This window comes from Macrosteles quadrilineatus, unplaced genomic scaffold, assembly GCF_028750875.1.
Source record: "Macrosteles quadrilineatus isolate MER2022 unplaced genomic scaffold, UCM_ALF_1.0 Scaffold_2__2_contigs__length_208266976, whole genome shotgun sequence".
NCBI classification, from domain to species: Eukaryota; Metazoa; Arthropoda; class Insecta; order Hemiptera; family Cicadellidae; genus Macrosteles; species Macrosteles quadrilineatus.
In genome coordinates, this window is record NW_026542595.1 from 16644518 (window position 1) to 16665669 (window position 21152).

The 21152-nt window shown below is 34.9% G+C and overlaps 1 protein-coding gene across 1 annotated transcript in view; it reads right to left on the reverse strand.

The window, feature by feature from the left end:
• Nucleotides 1–1105: 1105 nt before the first annotated feature.
• LOC128985893 (insulin-degrading enzyme-like) overlaps nt 1106–21152 on the reverse strand; it is a 154939-nt gene continuing 134892 nt past the window's right edge. The window contains 2 exon segments of the mRNA XM_054405868.1: nt 1106–3543; nt 17498–17617. Of these exon segments, the coding sequence (XP_054261843.1) occupies nt 3439–3543; nt 17498–17617 (225 nt within the window). The 3' untranslated portion in view covers nt 1106–3438.

Consider the following 21152-nt stretch of genomic DNA (forward strand, 5'->3'; position numbering starts at 1 on the left):
CGCACCACCCACCTCTCCTACGCTCCCCACTCGACGTTTCACACTCAACACTACTTCTTTCTGTTCTTTTTATTTACTGTTTACATATTGTTCTTTATTTATTGCCTAACGTTGTCATGGTCATATCTTCAAAGACGGGTGGTGGATATATCCGCTGCTTTTCTACTCATCCGCGGACGGGTAGCGGATATATCCGCATATTAAAAAACGAGTAAAAAAATTATTTTGACAGTATGAAGTGTTCTATTGTGTTTATTTTATGTATACTTGTATAACAAAAGACAAATAAGGAAAATTAATTTTTATTTTTTCCTGTTCTATGTCACGATTTCGCCCGTCCGGGAAGGGGTAATAGTAGGGTATCGAGTTTGAGCAGTTTCATGTTTAGCTGGGCAACAATTTTGGTTTTTAAGGCTGCTATTCGATGTAATTTTAGAATATTTTTTGTGTGGTTTCTGTCAAGTATCGCTAGTAAACCTGTAAATTTTTTTTAGCTAATATATATTTTAATGATATTTAAATAGTCTGCAAGAGTTTCAGTTCTAATTAGTAGGCCTATATATTATGGTTTCATTGAAATAAATGTATACAAAAATACATCAAAGTAATAACCCTGTGAAAATATTTTAAAATACAATCTTCCAGCTTGATGGGTTTCATTTCCAAATCTTGCGCACCTTTCTTGATGAAAAACATTGAATAAACTAATAAACATTTAAAAAATCAACCCAGTTGCTATATTAATTCACTCTCTTTGCCAAAACTTGAACATGGAATCAATGTTCACCCCTTAAAACCGTGTTCCAAAATCCAATCTGCTGGTTCACAATTCTGTTTGAACAAATTTCCGTTTACACGAGTCCAAATTTCATCAAAATCGTGTAATTGTTACTCGAGTTTTCAAGCTTAAAACTGACACGCACACATATTAATAAATTAGTTTAAAGATATAGGCCTAGTGTTTTTGACCTTTGGAGACATTAAAACAAAAAAGTAAATCGGTCTTATCATGAGACTTAATCCTTGTAGGACAAATTCACCAAAATTTGAACACAATAGCTTGTAAATATAGGTGAGGTAAGGGCTAAAAAATACATTCTGAACATAAACTAATCACCACATAATTTTAATTGCAAAAGTTTTTGGTATTAGATATAAATACTATTAAGTACTGTAAAACATAACAAAACCATAATAACTAATCAAACATTTTCATTTGTATATATTAACTGACATTTCAAAAATTACTATGCCTTTAAAAGGCCCACATTCTATTATTTCATTTAGAAGCCCTGCTTAGATAGAAAACCATACCAGCTTCTTTGGTTTGGTAGTATTTTAATATGTTTTCGTTTTCTGTATTTTGGTGGGAAAATCCAAAGTCAATCAATATAATTTGAATACTATATAAATATTTAATTGATTTTTAAAATTTAGGAGACTCACACATATCTGGCTTTTAACTGGGATTTCTTCATGAACATTTTTAAACAAAACCTGCCTAAGATATGGAGTTATGCTTCAATACTCCCATGGGGTTTATAATAAGCATACCAAGTGTTAAAATATTCCTTACAGATCCGTCAGTAAAAAGTGGTGATTAACCACAAATGTTAGCGTAAATTTAGTCTAATCTGTACTCTCATATTACGTTTTTGTAATGAGCATTTCAAACTATGTTTAAAATATTATACTGTAAAATTTTTTTTACATTTTGAGTAAAACTATATTATTTGGCAAAAGATATGTAAGCTAACTGCGCTTCAAATAGATGGATCAATAGATTCCTTTTTATCAATGGTAGTTATTCCAACTGCATTAAAACTAGATAACCAAACATGATATCGCAAAAGCACTTTTGAAATATTTTAAAATACAATAACACATTATTTACTACATCAAATTCTCAATGGGAAATCAACGTTGATGCATGTGTTATGTATCTCGTTTGGAATCTTCCAATACCTTTTTTATATAGCTCTACCATGCAATGGGTGTTTGAAATTACAGTGTTATTTTCTAACCAAGGTTAAAATACAGTAAGGTGCCTCATATCTGGCTTTTGTTTTACCGTTCCTCGGTTTATCTGGACACATATAGGAAGCCAATAGCAAAACGGCTTAGAGTCAATATTTCCCATGTCTCACAGATGTTTAGAAGCATGTATAAGTTTCTGTGTCTCAAGTGCTTTTACGGTTTATTTGTTTGTTTACATTCTAAATTCACTGAAATTAACTACTCAGTTGAACTATAGTAGGCCTAGTCTCTGAAACGTTGTTTGATTATTTCAGAGCGGTTAGTAAGTCTTCAATTACAGTAACATTAATTTATGTTACCTATCTATTCATTTGATTTTTTACCTATCCATTTTTTCTTACAAGTAAACGTTCTATTGGTTGAGCAACGTTTGTATTTTTTTCAAAAATTATCCCAAAAGCGACTAATAAGTTACTTATCTTAACACTCCAACTAACTCTCCTCTTAAGAGACTTAACAGGTTAGTTCTTCTGGCCAGTGTCTCGGACCAGAGCCCTGATAAGACTGGATCTACTGTACTGGCAATACCACAGCAAACCTGCAGACTACCAGTACAAATCCAAACCAATATAACAAAAATATAATCTTAGTATGAATAAAATTGGTTCAAAACAGTCAACTTTATTATACAGCTTATAATCAAATAAATACATTTGCTAAATTTTATTAAAATACAAACCATAAACAACAAATTTTCAATAATCCATTTATCGTCCTTAAGGATATAACATGGGAGACATGTACTGTGTTAGGTTGTACTTATTTTGAGTAAGATTAAACTTTTTTCAAAGTTATTACTCCTTCAACCAATGCTGTTTAAAGTAAATTGACAAAACTTTGAACAGCTACACTTTTTAAGTACATTATACAGGGTTTCTCACCTAAAGTGAACCAATAGCGAACTTTTTTACTATAAGATATAGAGTTAACTTCTTCTGGGGCACTCCCTTTTACTTTTTAAGATGTTTTTGTGGATGGTTTCAATTTAAAAATATGTTTGCCATTTTCCAATATGGCTGACAACTTTGTTATTCCTTATGGAATACCCCGTATTTTATGATTGTTTTAGAATTTGAATGCAATTAATCCTAAAATACAGGGTATTTTATTTTAAAAAAATTGGTCGGCCATATTGGATAATGGCGGACATGTTTTTAAAATGTAAAACCACCTCAATAACCATCCTAAAAATAAAGGGGAGTGCCCCTTAAGAAGTTAACTCTATATCTCATAACAATAAAGTTAGCTAGTGGTTCACTTTAGGTGAGATATTCTGTATGCAGAAAAACAGAAATTCCCGCATTAAGTGGTTTCACTATAAAAATGATGTGTTTATAGTCCGCAAAGACAAATATTTCGCTTTTCAAATTATGTTTCTAACTACTAGGCTGTGACGGATCATCATAACTTTGACTTGGTGACTGACCCTATGCTGATGAACGGTTGTACGAGGGGGAACAAACTTTGACTGCTCTTGAACTGTGTGATATTGTCAATCTTGACAGCCTGAAACACAAATATAATGATTGGTCAACACTGAGTTGCACAGACTCTTACAGTTAATTAACACATTTAGATTATAGATAAAACTGAAATAAGTTGAGAGTTTTTGATACACTATTTTTTTTATTTACATAGTAACAATTATAAGCTTAAAACAAAAACAAATCAAATTCTATCACCTGACATTTTGATATATTAATTTAATCCATGCCTATACTACTTTTATTGCAGTTTCACCACGATAATTATTAGTCATAATATAGCTTGTACCTTTGCAAATTATATTTCATTAGAAAAAGATTTCCCCCAAAAATTGTGATAATGCACAGATGAAGTGATCATGACTTGGCAAAACATCACTTGTTACTACTGAGCAATGATTATACTGAAGCTTACTCGATACATTGTAGTAAAGGCTAAGTTAGCACTGCGGAATGTGGGATCTGTTATGACGATTAGATTAAGGTAGATTTCCCATTCTTATGGAACAGCTGAAGCATAGACTAACCAACACAAGTAACTTCTCATCCCATTGTAAATTTTGAAGCACATTTTTCGTGTCTAGTTCATGTACGGTGACACTGGGCGCTAGTGTCAACGAAGTTTTGTTTATATTATTTTAGGGTAAACTTATTGATTTGTGCTTTACTGTTTGGTTATATAACTAGGGGACAAGTTATTGTTTATGATTAGATCGTATTATTTTTCTAAACGAGGTTTTAAATTACTGTAATAACAGGAAACAAATTCTAAACAAAACACGACCTCTACATAAACCGTAAAAAAAAAAAAAAATGCTATGGGAAGGTAAGGAAACAGGTCCGTGACGTAGGAAGTGGTAAAGGAAATACTGTAATAAAGGCGAGCGGTCCGGAGTGTGGGAACTGTTTATGACGATTAGATTAAGGTATCTACAATCCTAAAATGCTATGGGAGGGGAGGGAAACAGGTCCGCGACGTAGGAAGTGGTGAAGGAAGTAGTGAAGGCGAGCAGTCCGTAGTGTGGGAACTGTAAATGACGATTAGATTAAGGTATCTACAATCTTAAAATGCTATGGGAAGGGAGGAAAACAGGTTCGAGACGTAGGAAGTAGTCAAGGCGAGCAGTCCGGAGTGTGGGAACTGTTTATTAGGATTAGATTAAGGTATCTGCAATCTTAAAATGCAATGGGAAGGGAGGGAAACAGGTCCGCGACGTAGGAAAAGGTGAAGGAAGTAGTAAAGGCGAGCAGTGTGGAGTCTGGGAACTGGAAACCAATTGTAACAGTTAGATTTATGTATCTGCAATTGAAATACTGAAATGCTATGAGAAGGGATGGAAACATGTCCATGACGTAGGAAATGGTGAAGGAAGTAGTAAAGGCTGGCATCGCAGAGTGGGGGAATGATTTTCTCCGAGCAAAGCTCGGTTCCCAGGTACTGGTTATATAATTCCAAATGAATAACATTTAATTTTGTAGTTTTTAGGGATTGCCCGTTTAACCGACCTTTTGAACGACCCGACCTAGGTCCGGTCCCATTAGGGTCAGTTAAAAAGGAGTCTACTGTACATTATTGAATCAGTATCCATATACATTATTGAATTTGTATCCATATACGTTATATTGAATTTTAGCCTCCTGATCACATTTACAGTAAATACTATAAACAGTCTAGACATAACTCCCGCCCGATGACGTCGTCTCTCATAGGCCTACCGTTTCAGTATTTTTTAGTCCTAAATGTTCCTATTTATGTTTGTGTACATGTTCGTGTTTTGTTTATTTATTTATTATTAATTGAGGACCTTGGAATGAAGCGAGAAGACATCTTTAATAGCCTGAAGATGACTCCGATGTGAGTTGAAACGGGTAGCAACTCAGCTACAAACAGGATCGCATAAATGCAGGTATTTACACCAATTTATACCATATACGTTATTGAAATCAAAATAATGTATATGGATACTGATTCAATAACATTTATGCATGCTGATTCACTCGTGAATCGAATTGTTATTTTGATCACCACTAAATCAAATTGCGATTCAATGGATCAAATCGAATCAGAATTTCAATGCGTTTTTGATGCATGGCACACCCCTTATAACGACTAAATGAAATATCGGTATTGCATCATTCAAAATATCGGTATTGCATCAAACGGCTTCTTCTTCGAGGTCACAAATATTTAAGGCTAGGGAAAAGTAAAACTCGATATCAAGAGGTGGAAATACTGCTACCAACAGAAGCATTTGTAATTTTTAAATAAACTCGAGTGCTTGAAAAAACATTTTATCGAGTCTAAAGGGTTTTTTTTGTTTTTTTTTTACCGGGTGAATGATTTGGAGTAGTGGAATATAATTATCTGGATTCGAAACCAATGGATGATTGTAGAAAAGGGAAAAAATATTATTTAGAGAATGATTGAGAAAAGGAATAGAAATGAGAAAGAATAATGATAAATAGTTTGAAGGACCAGAGGGGTATGTATAATGTTCAGAAAGGGAAATATTGAGATTGAGAATATAAAAAAAAGAACACACTTATTGGGTTACAAGAGTAAAAGGCACTGTTTTATTTACATTTTGATATAACATGTGTTTTTTTTATTTTTTATTTAATAATTAAATATAATTGTAACACATGTCACTGGGAAAAGAGTTATTTGAGAGTAAAACATAGAGTGTAAATTGAATGTTCAAAGTTTACTGAACACCGGGTACCAAGAACTGTTTTTAAGAGTACTGTTTTCAACTATACTCAAGAGTTATTTACTTACTCTGCAAGCTTAAAAAATTAATCCCTAGACACTACCTATGGATGGCCTGCTTTGCCTTCTTTAATAGTATTTTAAGCTACGGTATTTTGCTGTGGGACTGTGGTCATGATGTTAGCAGAATCTTGCTCCTACAAAAGATGGCTTTAAGAATCATTACTTTTTTTAAGTACAGAGCCCATTGCAAACCCTTGTTTGTTCAGGAAAAATACTCACTGTTTTTAATTTTAATTAATTTATTTATATGTGTCTTGGTTATGTAAAATTTAATATTAATTCTGTAGCCTTGAGATCACATTCACCTAGTCATTTTACTATACATAGGAATAATTTAGAATTACCTTTAGTCAGGCTAACAAAGTCACAAGAATCTTTTTCTTATACAGGGTTAAGGATGTTTAATTGATGAAAATTTATCCTGGGATCGTCATGTAGCTTGTCTTTGCCAAAAACTCGGGCCAGCTCGCTTTGCCATAAAACGAATCAAAGAGACTAGTACCCCTGAGGCAACGAGGACTGCATACCATACATTGTTTGAAAGCCATGTACGCTATGGTATTACTGTCTGGGGTGGATCCACTATGGACAATCTTAACCGGGTCCTGGTTATGCAAAAAAGGGCTATCAGAATAATAGCAGGCATATGTAAAGAACAAGGCTGTAGAGATGCCTTCAAAAACCTGAACATCCTGACGGTGACTTCCATCTACAGTAGACCCCCTCTTAACCGACCTTGTATTAACCGATAATCGGATTATCCGCCTTCGATCGTGAAATAATACAGTTTGTTTTAACCGACCTTGCTTTGACAGCAGTTCGGTTTAACCGCCGCTTTCTAGGAATCTCGGCATTTCCGCTCTCTCGCTGGGCGATGAGAACTGAACCATACGCACACACAGGATATGACTAAGAATAAGTTATTTTGTGTTGATCACAAAAAATATAGCATAGCCTATTGTCAGCTTGTCATCATCGTTTGTTATCGTAGCTCGAGCACATTTGATCTGATATGTTATCTGTGCGGCAAATTTATAACACCATAAAGTGCGTTACGATTTTGAGAACTGATTATCTTATCGCTGGAGTATCGTTGGAGTAAACAAACAACGCAACTTGTAAGGAGGGCAGGGAAGGGGGGTTAACAACTCCAAGGTCAAGCTAGTTTTTGTGCCTCGTTCGAGCGTACAGTGAGAGGTTATAAATAAACATCCTGTACCTTGTAACAAAATGGTTGCTTGTATCTTTAATTTCGACAAAAGGTTCTGTACTGTATTACGATGGATGTAGAAAGCATCAATTAATTAATACATTACAGTACTAAAGTTATTAAGATGGGAATTTTATTGACTGTTGCCTAGTATTATAATATATTCCACTGAAAGTAGGCCTATTAGATTTAACCGTGTTTTGTGTTTATTTGTGACTTTTCTATCAATACGAAAAAGGAGATAAGAGTAGTTTATTTAACTAATGCAAGTATGACTTCAAAATATTGATTATATAATTCCAAATGAATAGCATTTCATTATGTTATGATTTTATTGATTGCCCGTTTTAACCGACCTTTTGAGTTATCCGACGTAGGTCCGGTCCCATTAGGGTCGGTTAAGAGGGGGTCTACTGTACATCATAGAAACTGTTAATTACTGTGTAACCAAAGACCCGCCTAAACAAAGAGATATACATGAATACAACACCAGATATGCAGGAAACTATGTGCTGCCTGGCCACAGAACAGCAATGTTTAAAAAGAAACCACTGTATGCAGGAGTGAAGATGCTAAACAATCTACCAGACCACTTGAAAATTGGAGGCCCTGTGCTGATGAAGAAGAAGCTACGGAGATGGCTGCTAGACAAAGCTTTCTACACCCTAAAGGAGTTCTTTGCATGGCAAGACCACACACATCACTGAAGAAGCTTTCCCATTTCACTTTGTATCTATTATACCAATGTTATTTATTTAAATTTGACGCTGTAACATTTCTTGATGAAATTGTAATAAAGAAATTGTCTTATTGTCTATTAATCGTTTGCCAGCTGAGGCACACTGTGTTGATCTTAAGTTATTTAAAAGTAAACTTTTTTGCTGGTTATTAAATCACCCTTTTTATAGTTTAAGTGAATTTTTTATGTCTGACATTGATATTAGTTTTTAGTTTCTGACTGATGAAGGCCTTTCATGTGTAACTTGCATTTTTGTTTAAATTATTTGTAGCCTAAGTTATTGAATGTTATAGGCCCTAATTAATATACTATCCACTGGACATTTTATCCTTGCAGATTGTTCAGACTTCTTAGCCTAAGTTACTCTCATATTGACCTCAATTATACAAAATGTTCTTTTTGTAATTTGTTGTAATAAATTCTTGATTCTCGATTCTTAAACCGAACCGTTAAAAATTAGAACCCACACATCACTAAACAATAGAATTATATTTGAATGGAGAGCCAAGTAGCTGATAAAGAATGTTTTGAAAGGAGTTTTATATAGCTTACATCAGAAAATTAGAGTCCAGGGGCTAACAACAACACACTTAAAAGGTCAGAAACCACAAAACTGATGATAAATACAAGACATATTCAGAGACCAGATTGAAGATAAATACAGTAGACTCTCAGTAATCCGGCAGATATAGGACTGCCATAATGCCGGATTAGTGAAAATGCCGGATTACTGGAATGTTATCAATAAAAACACTTAAAATGCAATTAAAACACGTCCCCGAAGTTCGCGTTAACGGAAACCGTTATTGCCGCGATCGGGCATGACAATTACGTATTCGCGGGAGGCGATGATAACGTCTACACATCCACGGGAGATAATCGTAAAATTGCCGCCATCGCGCATGACGACGATGACGTTTTCGTGACCGCGGGAGATGTTCATGATTTTGCCGTGATCGCGCAAGTCGACGATGACATTTCCAGGACTGCGGGAGTAGACAATGATGTTTACACGGCCGCGGGAGATGATAAAATCTTTGCCGCGACCGCGGAAGACAACGATTAATGTCTACATGACCGCGGGAGATGTTCGTGATTTTGCCGCGATCGTGCTTGACGACGATGACGTTTCCGTGACCGCGGGAGGCGATGATAACGTCTATAATAAATGTTTCGAAATGCCTTTGCCTAAGGGGTGGATACGGGAAGAGCATACAAGGAAGAAAGGATTGAATGTTGGGAGGATTGATGTATGTATCAAATCTCCAAATGGAAACTTGTTTCGTTCCAAGAAATCACTTCAAACTTATATAGAGGAGAAAAAATTACCGTACAAAATAGAAGATTTTTATTTTTCAAATAAGACAACCTCAAGTATTAATTGTTCTACTGCTAGTAACCCAAGGCCTACAGTAATTAGTGATAATGAAAATTCAATTCCCTGCCAAGATGATTGTGAAACACCAACTTTGGTTAAAACAAAAGATGGACATACATCTTTGCAACTAATTGGAAAGATAAACCAGTGTAATTTGTGATTACACTGTGGAGGAAAATGTCTCAAGTCACCGGCAGATCACGGTTTCATCACCATTGCTCACGGCAATGACATCCTCAGCAGCCCAAACAGATATCTCTACAACTTTGTCACTATATCAACATGTAGTGAACTATTGTCTAAAAGTTGGTTGTCTGATGACACCCTACAAAAATATTTTCAGGTTTTGGACTCAAAATTGTGGCTTTCAAGTAAATCTTGCCTCATATTAAATCCGCTGATTGCACACATAGTTAAAAATATGCAGGATTATAAACATTTCTTGGAAGGACATAATCTTAAGAGTTATAATTATCTCATCATTCCAATCAATGATGCCACATCCCTAGATAAGGCTGGTGGCTCTCACTGGAGCGTACTTGTAATCGATAAGATAAAGAAAAATATTATTTATGTAGATTCTTCAGCACACATTGTCTTGAATCATGCAAAAACTGTTGCAAGTAAACTGATGGAATACCTTGACCTACAAGACTTGGATTTCACTCATGCTTCTTTTCCGACTCAATTAAATGGCTATGACTGTGCTATATGCTCCATAATTGCTATTGAAAGTTTGATCCTAGACATCATGAATGATGACTCATGTCTGGATATAGATTATCTTGGAAAACTAAAACTAACTGAAGGTGACCTTATCAGAAAAAGATCATATGTTGCATATGTCTTAAATAATAGATTGTCTATTGAAAAGGATGCATTACTAACGATTATGAGAGAAGTAAAACCTGATTTAAAAGTAGAATCCCTACACAAACAAATTTTTGCTCTAGAGAAAGAGATTAAGGAATTGAAAAGTCAGCTTAATGTGGAACACGCTAACAAAAAACCCAGTATAAATATTCCCACCCATGTACCTTTACAAAGTGGAAGTCGCCAATGTAAAAATAGACCAGACAATAGACCAAAAATCCTGATTGTGGCGGATAGCCATGGAAGGCACTTAGTTTCCCACCTAAATAGTACATGGCCTGATAATGGTTATAACATTAGCTGTATTTTTAAACCAAATGCCACAATTTCTGATGTTGTTAAGGATGTGAAAGGACTGACAAAGTCGTTCACTAAGTCTGATACTCTGGTAGTACTTGGTGGGTCAAATGAAGAGATAGGTCAGGCTGAAAAAAATTTACAGTGTGTTGTAAAACAGGGTTTAAAGAATACTTCTCACACAAACATCATTGTCCCCGGTTTACCATACAGGCACCATAACCCAGCTCTAAATAACCGAATATACTATCTTAATATGGACTTAGAAAAAATTGTGAAAGAATTCAGCCACGCATCTTTTTTGCCATTACATGAGTTACCACGTAACCTGTATACCAGACATGGCCTCCATTTTAATAGATTTGGAAAGAAACAAATTTCAATTATGATTAGGAGTCTTTTTGATCCTACAGCTGTTAAGAACTCCCCTACCTTGACAACTATTAAAGAGGGCAACATCAATATTGTAGAAAGCAGTATGTGGGACATGTTTGATCAATTCACAAATGATCCTAAGGTGGCATTTGCGCACACCATATCAGCAAACCTCCACCATAGCAGAAATATGTCAGCAGGTGTGGCGGTTGCTTTTAGAAGAAAATTTGGCAGACCGAAGAAGTCTGATTACATTGACTCTAAACTCACCATGCAATCTGTTCAAAACGGAGCGACTATCTTCAGCCTGGTTACGAAGAAAGATTATAATAGAAAACCTACAGTGCAAGAGTACAATGAAGCATTTGAGCAGCTGAGTAAAAACTTTAAAAAGAAGAACTTAAATCATCTCATTTGCTCTGTGATGGGGTGTGTGTGAGATCGTGTGGAAATTGAACACTTTGCAAATAATATTATTCAATTACAAAAATATTCAAATGCAACTATTAGTATTGTTTCATACAATCCGCCAAAAGCGCAGAGAAAATTGTGGAATGGTCTCTCCCACTCTCACTTTCTAATGAAACTGCAAAAAATCATTACCTCCAAGTGGGCAGATGCCACCGCTGACACATCTCCACAACTGCAAGAGAGCTTCAACACCAAAGGTGCACCCTTGATTGATCAGCTGCAAATATAAGTTTGAACAAAACCATCCCAGACCAACAGCGAAGTTCTTCCCACCCTCTTATGGATTGTGGTCATCTGAAGAGTAGAAGTGAGGAAGCAGTAATAAGATCTGGAGAAGAAAATCCTGCGATTGAGGCCAGCATTAATCTGCAGTCGTTTGGTTTCTGCCCTGACACATCTCAACAGCTCTCTACAGAATCCGGTGATGTGGGGTGTGCTGAGGTTGATGGGAATAGGTGTGGTGTGAGTGCTCAAGGCAAATGTTCTGGTGCAGTGATTCAGACAAGTAGTTTTTTAGATCCATCCCTAAAGTCTTAAGTATTTTCAATTGTAACATCCAGGGTTTGAATACTGAGGTTAAAATCGATGAGTTAAATTTACTATTTCAATCAATGAAAATCAAACCGATATTTGTTTGTATTTCTGAGCACTGGTTAAATAATCACAATGCATTTATTATGGAAAAATTAGCAAACTACAAGCTTTCTTCTAAATTTATTAGAGAAAATCAAACAAGAGGTGGAGTCTGCATACTGTCTTACAGCACAATTAGAGCCACGGAAAAACATGACATTTGCAAATTTTCCATGCAATCTGTTTTCGAGTGTTGTGCAGTTGAAGCCTCACTAGCTAAACCTGTCTTGGTAGTGTGTATATACAGACCACCACACAATGATACAACAACTTTAAAGAAATTCTTTGCTTTCTCATATTGTTAAAAAATATTCTAAGTACAGTATATTTTTATGTGGAGATTTTAATTTTGATTTGTTCAAAAAAGAACCTCACACAGTGCATTTCAAATCCCTGATGGAATCTTACAGCATGTTTGCTATTATTTTACAACCCACTAGGATTACTAATGTTTCTAAAACCTGTATAGATAACGCGTTTACTAATGTAGCTTTAGACAGTTGTCAAACTTTAGTTGTAGATACTGACATATCTGACCACACTTATCAGATTTTATCGACTAATATAAATTATAAAGTAAATAAAAACAAAACTGAGACCAAAAAGCGATATTTTAAGAAAGAAAACATGTTAAAATTCCAAGATTCAATCAGTAATGAAAATTGGGATTCTTTATACTGCGCTAAAATCTCTGATCCTAACACTGCTTATAAACATTTTCTTGGTATTTTCATGTATCATTATGAATTGGCATTTCCCTTGGTAAAGACAAAGAGCAAAGAGATAACAACAAAAAGCTGGCTAACAAAGGGCATTATAATAGCTAGTAGGAAAAAGAGAGAGCTACATAAGTTGAGCAAATTATCAAATGATGTCAACTTTATCCAATATGTTAGATCTTATAAACTAATTTTTAAAAAGGTTCTACAGTGTGCTAAAATGAAGTTTAATAATAAAAGAATTAGTTGTGCAGAGAACAAAACTACAGTTGCTTGGTCTATTGTCAAGGAGGAAACTGGTAACAGGAAGCAGGATTTTAATTATTAATTTTAACGGAATCCAGAAATAAAATAAAATAATAAAAGACCCAAAAGCAATTGCAGATCTTTTTAATGATTTTTTCTTGCACACCAGTGAACAGCTTAATCTAATGGGAAATATGGATAAAGTGAATAAATATTTAACTAATGCTGGTACAAATTGTATTGACATCTTAGATTGTTTTAAATTAACTACCTGAAGTGAGATCAAATCAATAAAATTAGTGAATTGAAAAATTCCTCAGGATGGGATGGCATTCCCTCTTTTATTTTAAAAATTTGTAAGAACAGCATTGTTGAACCTTTGTCATACATCATCAACATTTCTATTAATAAAGGTGTATTTCTAGATTTACTGAAATATAGTATTGTTCGTCCAATCTACAAAAAAGGAGATAAAACACAGCTTGAGAATTTCAGACCAATATCCTTATTGCCAGTTTTCTCCAAGGTTTATGAAAAATTAATCTGTAATAGACTAGTATCATATCTTGAAACCATTAACATTCCTTGTAGTAATCAGTTTGGATTTAAAAGGGGTTGTAACACTTCAGATGCTCTCTTTGAGGTCTTGAATTACATTGCAGGCGCCGTTGATGGATCACAGTATGCCATTGGCATCTTCTGTGATTTGTCAAGGGCATTTGACTGTGTCAATCACAATATTTTATTGCACAAACTTAAGTTTTATGGAATTAGACAAAAAGCTTATGATTTGGTGGAGTCCTAGGAGGATTAAACATTAAGGAGAGGGCACGCGAATAGGAATACACGTGTTGCGGTGAAGCCAGCTTTAGCAGAACACTAGAGGGGCACGCGGAGCCGTAGAGTGGCAAAAAGCCTCGGCTATAACATGGGAGAGATAGGGAAAAACGCGACGCGCGCTGTTTCGAATTAAAATTGCCGCTAAACTAAAACACCTGTGTTATTCACCGATGGCATCCTTAAAGTAAATTAAATTTCCTATCGAACGGTGTCAATCATTCCTATAAAAACTATTATTTATTATTTATTATTGAAGATCAAAGTTGAAAGAATTGACCTGGACTTTGAACATATGATTACTATAGTTACGTTTTTGAAAAAAATATGATGTATCTACAAAAATTAACAATTTAATCGTGTTCCTTAAGAGTTTCTCGAAATAAAAAATATATATTTACCTATATTTAAAAGTGGTATTTAGAAAAATAATTACAATAAAGTTTTACTTTTATTTTTCCAGTTTATAAAACAATCTTACTAATAATAGGTTAAAATGAAAATTTTAATTCGGGTGGTGAAATACATTTTAAATTTGCATTTTTCATAGTTTTCTCGATTTGTTAATATCATATTTTACTAGTTTTAAGTCATTTATGTGCTAGGCAGGTGATTTTAAATAGCCAAAGTTAAGAAAAATTGCAAAGCCGCTCTAACTTTTTTTTACACCAATACAATTAAATTACAATCATAAAAAGTAAAACAATTTCTTGGCAATCAAATTCTTGATTTTTTTAATATCATATTGAACTATATTTGATCTGTTTGCCTAAAGAAACTTTGAGTAAAAAGTGTAAATGTTCAACAATCGTCACGTCTTCTGACGCCAAAGTGCGTTTATCATTCTTTTAAAGGATTAAAACTTATTTTATTTCTCTTTAAGAAAATGTTCAAATACACATACAGTACTACTCATGATTTGAGTTTTAATTTATGAACAGTAAAATCTATTGGTGATATGGCGGGATTTGAACCCGGGACCCCATAAACCGGAGTCCCGCGCTCTGGTTAGAGTATTATAAATAATACACAATACAAGTATGGAAAAAAATAAAAATAAGGACAACGAATTCTAAAATACAAGTCGTCCTTGTGTAAATTATTCACCTTTGAACGTACTATTGGTAAATAAATATGACTTTCCTCTTAATAGGTTCCTAATATTACGGTTAGAATTTAACTTTTTAATTTTCGTAGCATGATGAAGTCTAATTTTTAAATAGTCAATTGATATTTCTGTTACCAAATCTTCCAGTAACGCATAACACGCAGTATGAGAGGGGGCGGGAGAGTAGCGCTGCCTCCCCCCCCTCCCCAGTACGCTGGCTTCAACGAAACTACAGCGTGTCCTCTCCTTAATGTTTAATCCTCCTAGGTGGAGTCCTACTTGTTGGGTAGAAAACAAAAAGTTCAACTGAATTACTCTAACTATTCAAGCTTCAAAAATGTCACTGAAGGTGTTCCCCAGGGTTCATTAATGGGTTCGTTGTTGTTTCTTATTTATGTTGATGACCTCTTGAAACAAAATCTTAAGTCAAAATTGGTAATGTATGCTGATGATACTACTGCAGTATTAAAAAATAAAAACCCTGATATTTTAAAAATTGAAATTAAAAATGATCTTGATCTTATGACTGAATGGTTTCTGGCCAATAATCTTAAACTAACAGAAATAAAACATATTGTGTGAACTTCCATTCTAATAGCATAAAAAGTAGACAGATTGACTATAACCCGTTAGAAGACACATTAAGTAAAATTCAATCTTGCAACCTTTTAGGAATAAAATTAGACTCAACTCTAAACATGGTCTGATCATATAAATAAATTGGAATCAAAGCTTAATGCAGCATTTCACGTTACTTTAGTGCTTTCAAAATTAATAGATGAAAAATCTCAGATAATGGTATACTTTGTATATGTGCACTCTAACATTGGCTATGGTATTGAGTTATGGGGAAATGCCACTGATAGTAAAAAAATATTTAAAATACAAAAGAGAATTATAAGAGTTATTGCACAAGTTAATCCAAGAACATCTTGTAGAAATTTGTTTAAAAGAATGAAGATTTTACCTGTGCCCTCTTTGTATATATTCAACACTTTAATCTTTGTCAAAAAACATTTTTCTATTTATGAAGAAAAAAGAACTAACTCCCAATACAGCTTTAGGCCCTTGAGCTCTGTGTTGCAGTACCCCATACATAAATCTGCTGCTTATGAAAAGAGTACTTTTTATATGGGTCTCAAATTGTATAATACGCTTCCTTTATCACTAAGAGAGGTAGAATCATTTAAAAAGTTCCGGTTACTCTTACTGTCGTACCTGTTAGACAACTGTTTTTACAGAACTGAGGATTTTTTATCAGTCTGATTGTAGTAAACATTATTGACATTGATATAACTTATTTGTTAACTTTGCTAATTATCTAACGTATTTTATACTTGTTTTTCAATACTGTTCAATACTGTTAATACTTCTTTTTATGGAAATAATTAAAGAGTGAGGCCCTGGGGTCCTTTAAAGTTTCGTATTTCTCCATAAGAATACATGGGAAACAAAAATTGATATGAAACTCCAGCTGTTGTCAGAAATTAAAAGTGAGAAGAAGAACATATTATGTTAATTGAAAACAGCCAATAAGATTGCTAATTTAACAGTTTATTTGAACTTGGGGTGTAAATATTACAATGGAAAAAAGATAGAGAGCCTGGATAAATTGATATAATCTGTTATGTACATCTTGAGTATTTCCATAATCTTTGAGTCGAAACTTTTAAAGTCATCAGAAATTATGACTGTTATTAAAATAACGCCTGTAATACTTAGCAATTGCTCGAATTCGAGCAACAGGGACACTAGTTTATTATTATGTTGCTTTTATTCTATACTAGTACACAATGTATATTTTGACAATATACCTGCCTGCGTGCAGAAGCACTCCTTGGGCGTTATGTGATGTATTTTAATAAATAAATAAATAAATAATATACGTCTGCTGGCGATGTTCACGAATTTGCCGCGATCGCGCATGACGACGATGACTTTTCCGTGACCGCGGGAGATGTTAATGATTTTGCCGCGATCGCGCAAGACGACGATGACGTTTTCATGACCACGTGAGAGAATTATGATGTCTACACGGCCGCGGGAGATAATCAGAATTTTGCCGCAATCGCGGAAGACCTCCCGTCATAAGACGCCGGATTACTGGAGTGGTGCAGTGCCGGATTAGAGAGGGTCTACTGTATCAATAATGTATGTGTGATATGATATGTACTTTTTTGTGTGTATCTAAATCTTGGACTTGTTTCAGGTTAGCAAGCTGAACTCCATTTCTCTCCAACACAGTATTAACAAATTATGAGAAAATTACAGGCTCCTTTAATGTTGAAATTGCTTGGGTACATGCTGATATGTTTACCTTAGATTTGACCTCCTCCTTGTTCTCACTCGAGGTTGTGTCGCCTGCTCCACCCTCGGCTGTAGACACTACGTGGACAGACAACTTGTGTCTCTGTGGCGAGTCAGGACTGATCATCTCCTGCAGCACAACACACACTCAACTTGATGTAACATAGAAATCTAGTAACCTATCTTTACTGTTAATATTGGAATTTGCCAATTAAACCAACAAATACAAGTTTAACACATCAAACTATTTGTTAGTAGAAACTTTGAAATGAAATTCTTTTCAAGGTCATATTTGTTACAAGAGTAACATCCCGTGTTTAGGCCGGATACAGGGGGAATTGCAGGAGCAGCTCTGCGTGCAGTTGACAGCAGCTAAACCAATCTGTTGCAAGTTTAATCCAGGACCAAGTCACGATTAAACTTGGGTGAACATTAGGGTGTACATTTGATTATTTGGGGCTGCTAAAGTTTTTATGTTGTAAACATGTGCCAAGTTTGGTTTTCCTACTGCAACCTGTTAAAAAGTCAACTGGGGGTGTCCAGATTTTTGCCTAACCCTGTATATATAGTGACGGTAGGCTACTGTTAAATATTTGAAACAAATCAAAATAGGTTATTGAATAAAATTAAAATGTAAGTATAATAAAAAACACTACAGTTTAAGTTTTTAGTCATGGTACATTAATACAATACATTCATTACTAAACAAACAAAATGTCATTGATATTTGTGGGTTTGGACCAGAGAGCACAGAATAGAATTAGAGGGGCTACGCAGTGTTGGGGAAGCTACTTTTAAAATGTAGCTGGCTACAACTACTGCTACATTTCAAAAAAAGTAGCTTAGCTACAGCTACAGCTACAGATCCGAAAAAGTAGCTAGCTACAACTACAGCTACAATGAAATGTAGCTACAGCTACAATTTTAGCTACTTTCCCAAAGACGTTACTTTTTATTCCACGCACATTAGGAAAATGTAAAATTAATTGCAACAACATTTTTATTGAACAAACATTTAAACAAGAAATGTCAGTATTGTATCTAACATTACTTGGAAAACAAATTATTCCTAGATTGTATTTAATTTGTTGGCATTATAAACGTAACATTACAACAACAGCACCAAATAGTTGGGTGTCCCATCATATTTAGTACTTATTTTTAAATATTGCATTATTTTTAAGCATCTTATATGTAAATGTCATTAAGTTCAAAGGACATACAACCAAACTATATTTTAAAAGCTCATTTTATTTCTTTAATTAAAGATTCATTTATAGATGTCTTATATCAACAATTAAGGCCACTAAAACTGTAAAACGATTATTTAAAAATACATTTTTGTGTTACAGAGCCTAGCCTATTGAAATTAAAGTTTATTGCCTTTCTTTACTTTTAATGTTAAAAACGACATTGCTATAACTTTTAACCATAGTGATAAGTTACTTGTTCTATGAATAACACTTTTCAATGTCAAGAAATCATCCTTTATTGTCATTATGCATAGGGCAAATTGTGATTCAACCTAGTTGGTACAGAAAACAGTATTCAGAAACTTATCCTGAAATCGGCTTTTAATTTAAACATGTTGAAATTTGTAAAGTAAAAATAACATGTAGGCCTACTTGGCTATGTAAGAAGTTGGCTACAGTAGCTTTGTTCTTGCAAGGACTAAACAGATATATTACTAATAATTGAACTTGGTATTCGTCTTAAACCATAGCATAGCCTAGGAATAGTCCAATACAAGAGCTGTTAGCAGGAGCAAACTATGCTATTTTTTTATATGTAAGTTTCATGTTATATGGAGATTTTTTCGTTACAATTATCATGTAGTCTAGGCATATCTTAAAACTCATCAGGTAATTTCCTCTTTGTTAATTTAGTAAACCTTTGAAAAATCTTCGTAATCTAACCAAGGAAGGGCTTGTGATGATGAACCACAATCAACAGCTGAAGCAAGGGTTGATAAACCAGATTTCTTATTATTTTTAGGTTTAGTGTTGGTTTCCATTAAAATCCAAGTTAAAACACTATCGATATAACAAAGAAACTAAATTGATTACTAATTTCCCTGTCAATCACTTGCAAGCTAGATTCAATAGCTTCTCTTGTCAGTCTTGTCACCGGTACCGGTAACGTTTAAACGTCGTCTGCATCTAGCGATTTTATTTTATCTGACAGTAATCATAGAGTAGTAAATTAAGGAAATGAGAGCTAAAAATGTGGATAACACTCATTTAATGGCCTCCATATCCACACAACGTTGTAATAGGGAATGAAACGGCTGCAATCAGCTGTATGAAGCCAAGAAAGTAGGCCTAATTTTTTTTTTTAAATCTCAGTTTGAAAGATGTTGTTTCACGTAAGATTGAGGCTATGGTAAAAATCACTATCTCAAACAATGTTAATGTAGCGAGAAAAGTAGCTAAAATTCCGCTACAACTACTTTAAAAATGTAGCTAGCTACAGCTAAAGCTACAAAATCTTAAAAGTAGCGACGCTACAGCTAACGCTACAAAAAAAGTAGCGCGCTACTGTAGCGTCGCTACTTGTAGCGCGCTACTTCCCAACACTGGGGCTACGTATATCCAGCAAGCATTGCGGGCAGTGAAGCCAATCCCCCACCACTTATAACAGGCAAGTGGCGGCAATTGCTGCATATAGCAGTAGATCACCTTTTCCAAATACGATGATTAGACACACTTAGAGTAGACTTAAAATTACTAGGGATGGATCATCAGCGTCACCCGCCACAGCGTCAAAATTATGAACACCTCCCGTGAGCCAAAATCACGGCGCTATCATCAGCGTCACCCACCACAGCGGCATAATCATTAATATCTCCAGGGGGCCGCAATCAGGGGGCTACATCATCATCGACACCTACGACCCCAGCAAAATCGTGAACACCTCCCGTGGGCCGCAATCAGGGCTACACCTTCAGCGTCACCCGCCACAGTGGCAAAATCGTGAATATCTCCCGTGGGCCGCAATCACGGGGACATCATCATCGACACCCGTGACCGTGGCAATATCGTGATCATCTCCCGTGAGCCGAAATAACGGTGATATCATCATCGTCACCGCGGCAAAACCGTGAATATCTCCTGTGGGCTGCAATCACGGGGGCATCATTATTGTCACCCACGATCTCAGCAATTTGATAACTTAAAAAAAATATTTTTTTGCTCTGAAAAAACAAATTGTCAAGCCTTTGCTTGCATTTTGCCTGCGGCCCTCACGGCCTAGTGGTAAATCCGGCGCTGCCACGGAGTCATACTGACGATCACGCCGTGACCGCGAGTTATACAAATGGTCGCGCCGTGACCTGACTACGTAGTCATACTGACGATCGCGCCGTGACCGTGAGTCATACCCCCGCCGTGACCGCGGAGTACAATACAATACAATACAATACAAATCATCTTTATTCATCAAGTATTTGACAGCAAATACATGAATTGCGTCACAGATAGGAAAAGATAAGCAAAAATTTAGGTATACAAGTATCCTAAATAATAGATTACAAACATACATCATAACATAACATATTTCTAATCATTTAAATTCCAAAACTCTTCTATTTAATATAATGATTTAGATTGCAAATAGTTTTTCAGTAGTTTTTTAAAGCTACTGTAATCATGTTCATTAAAAATATT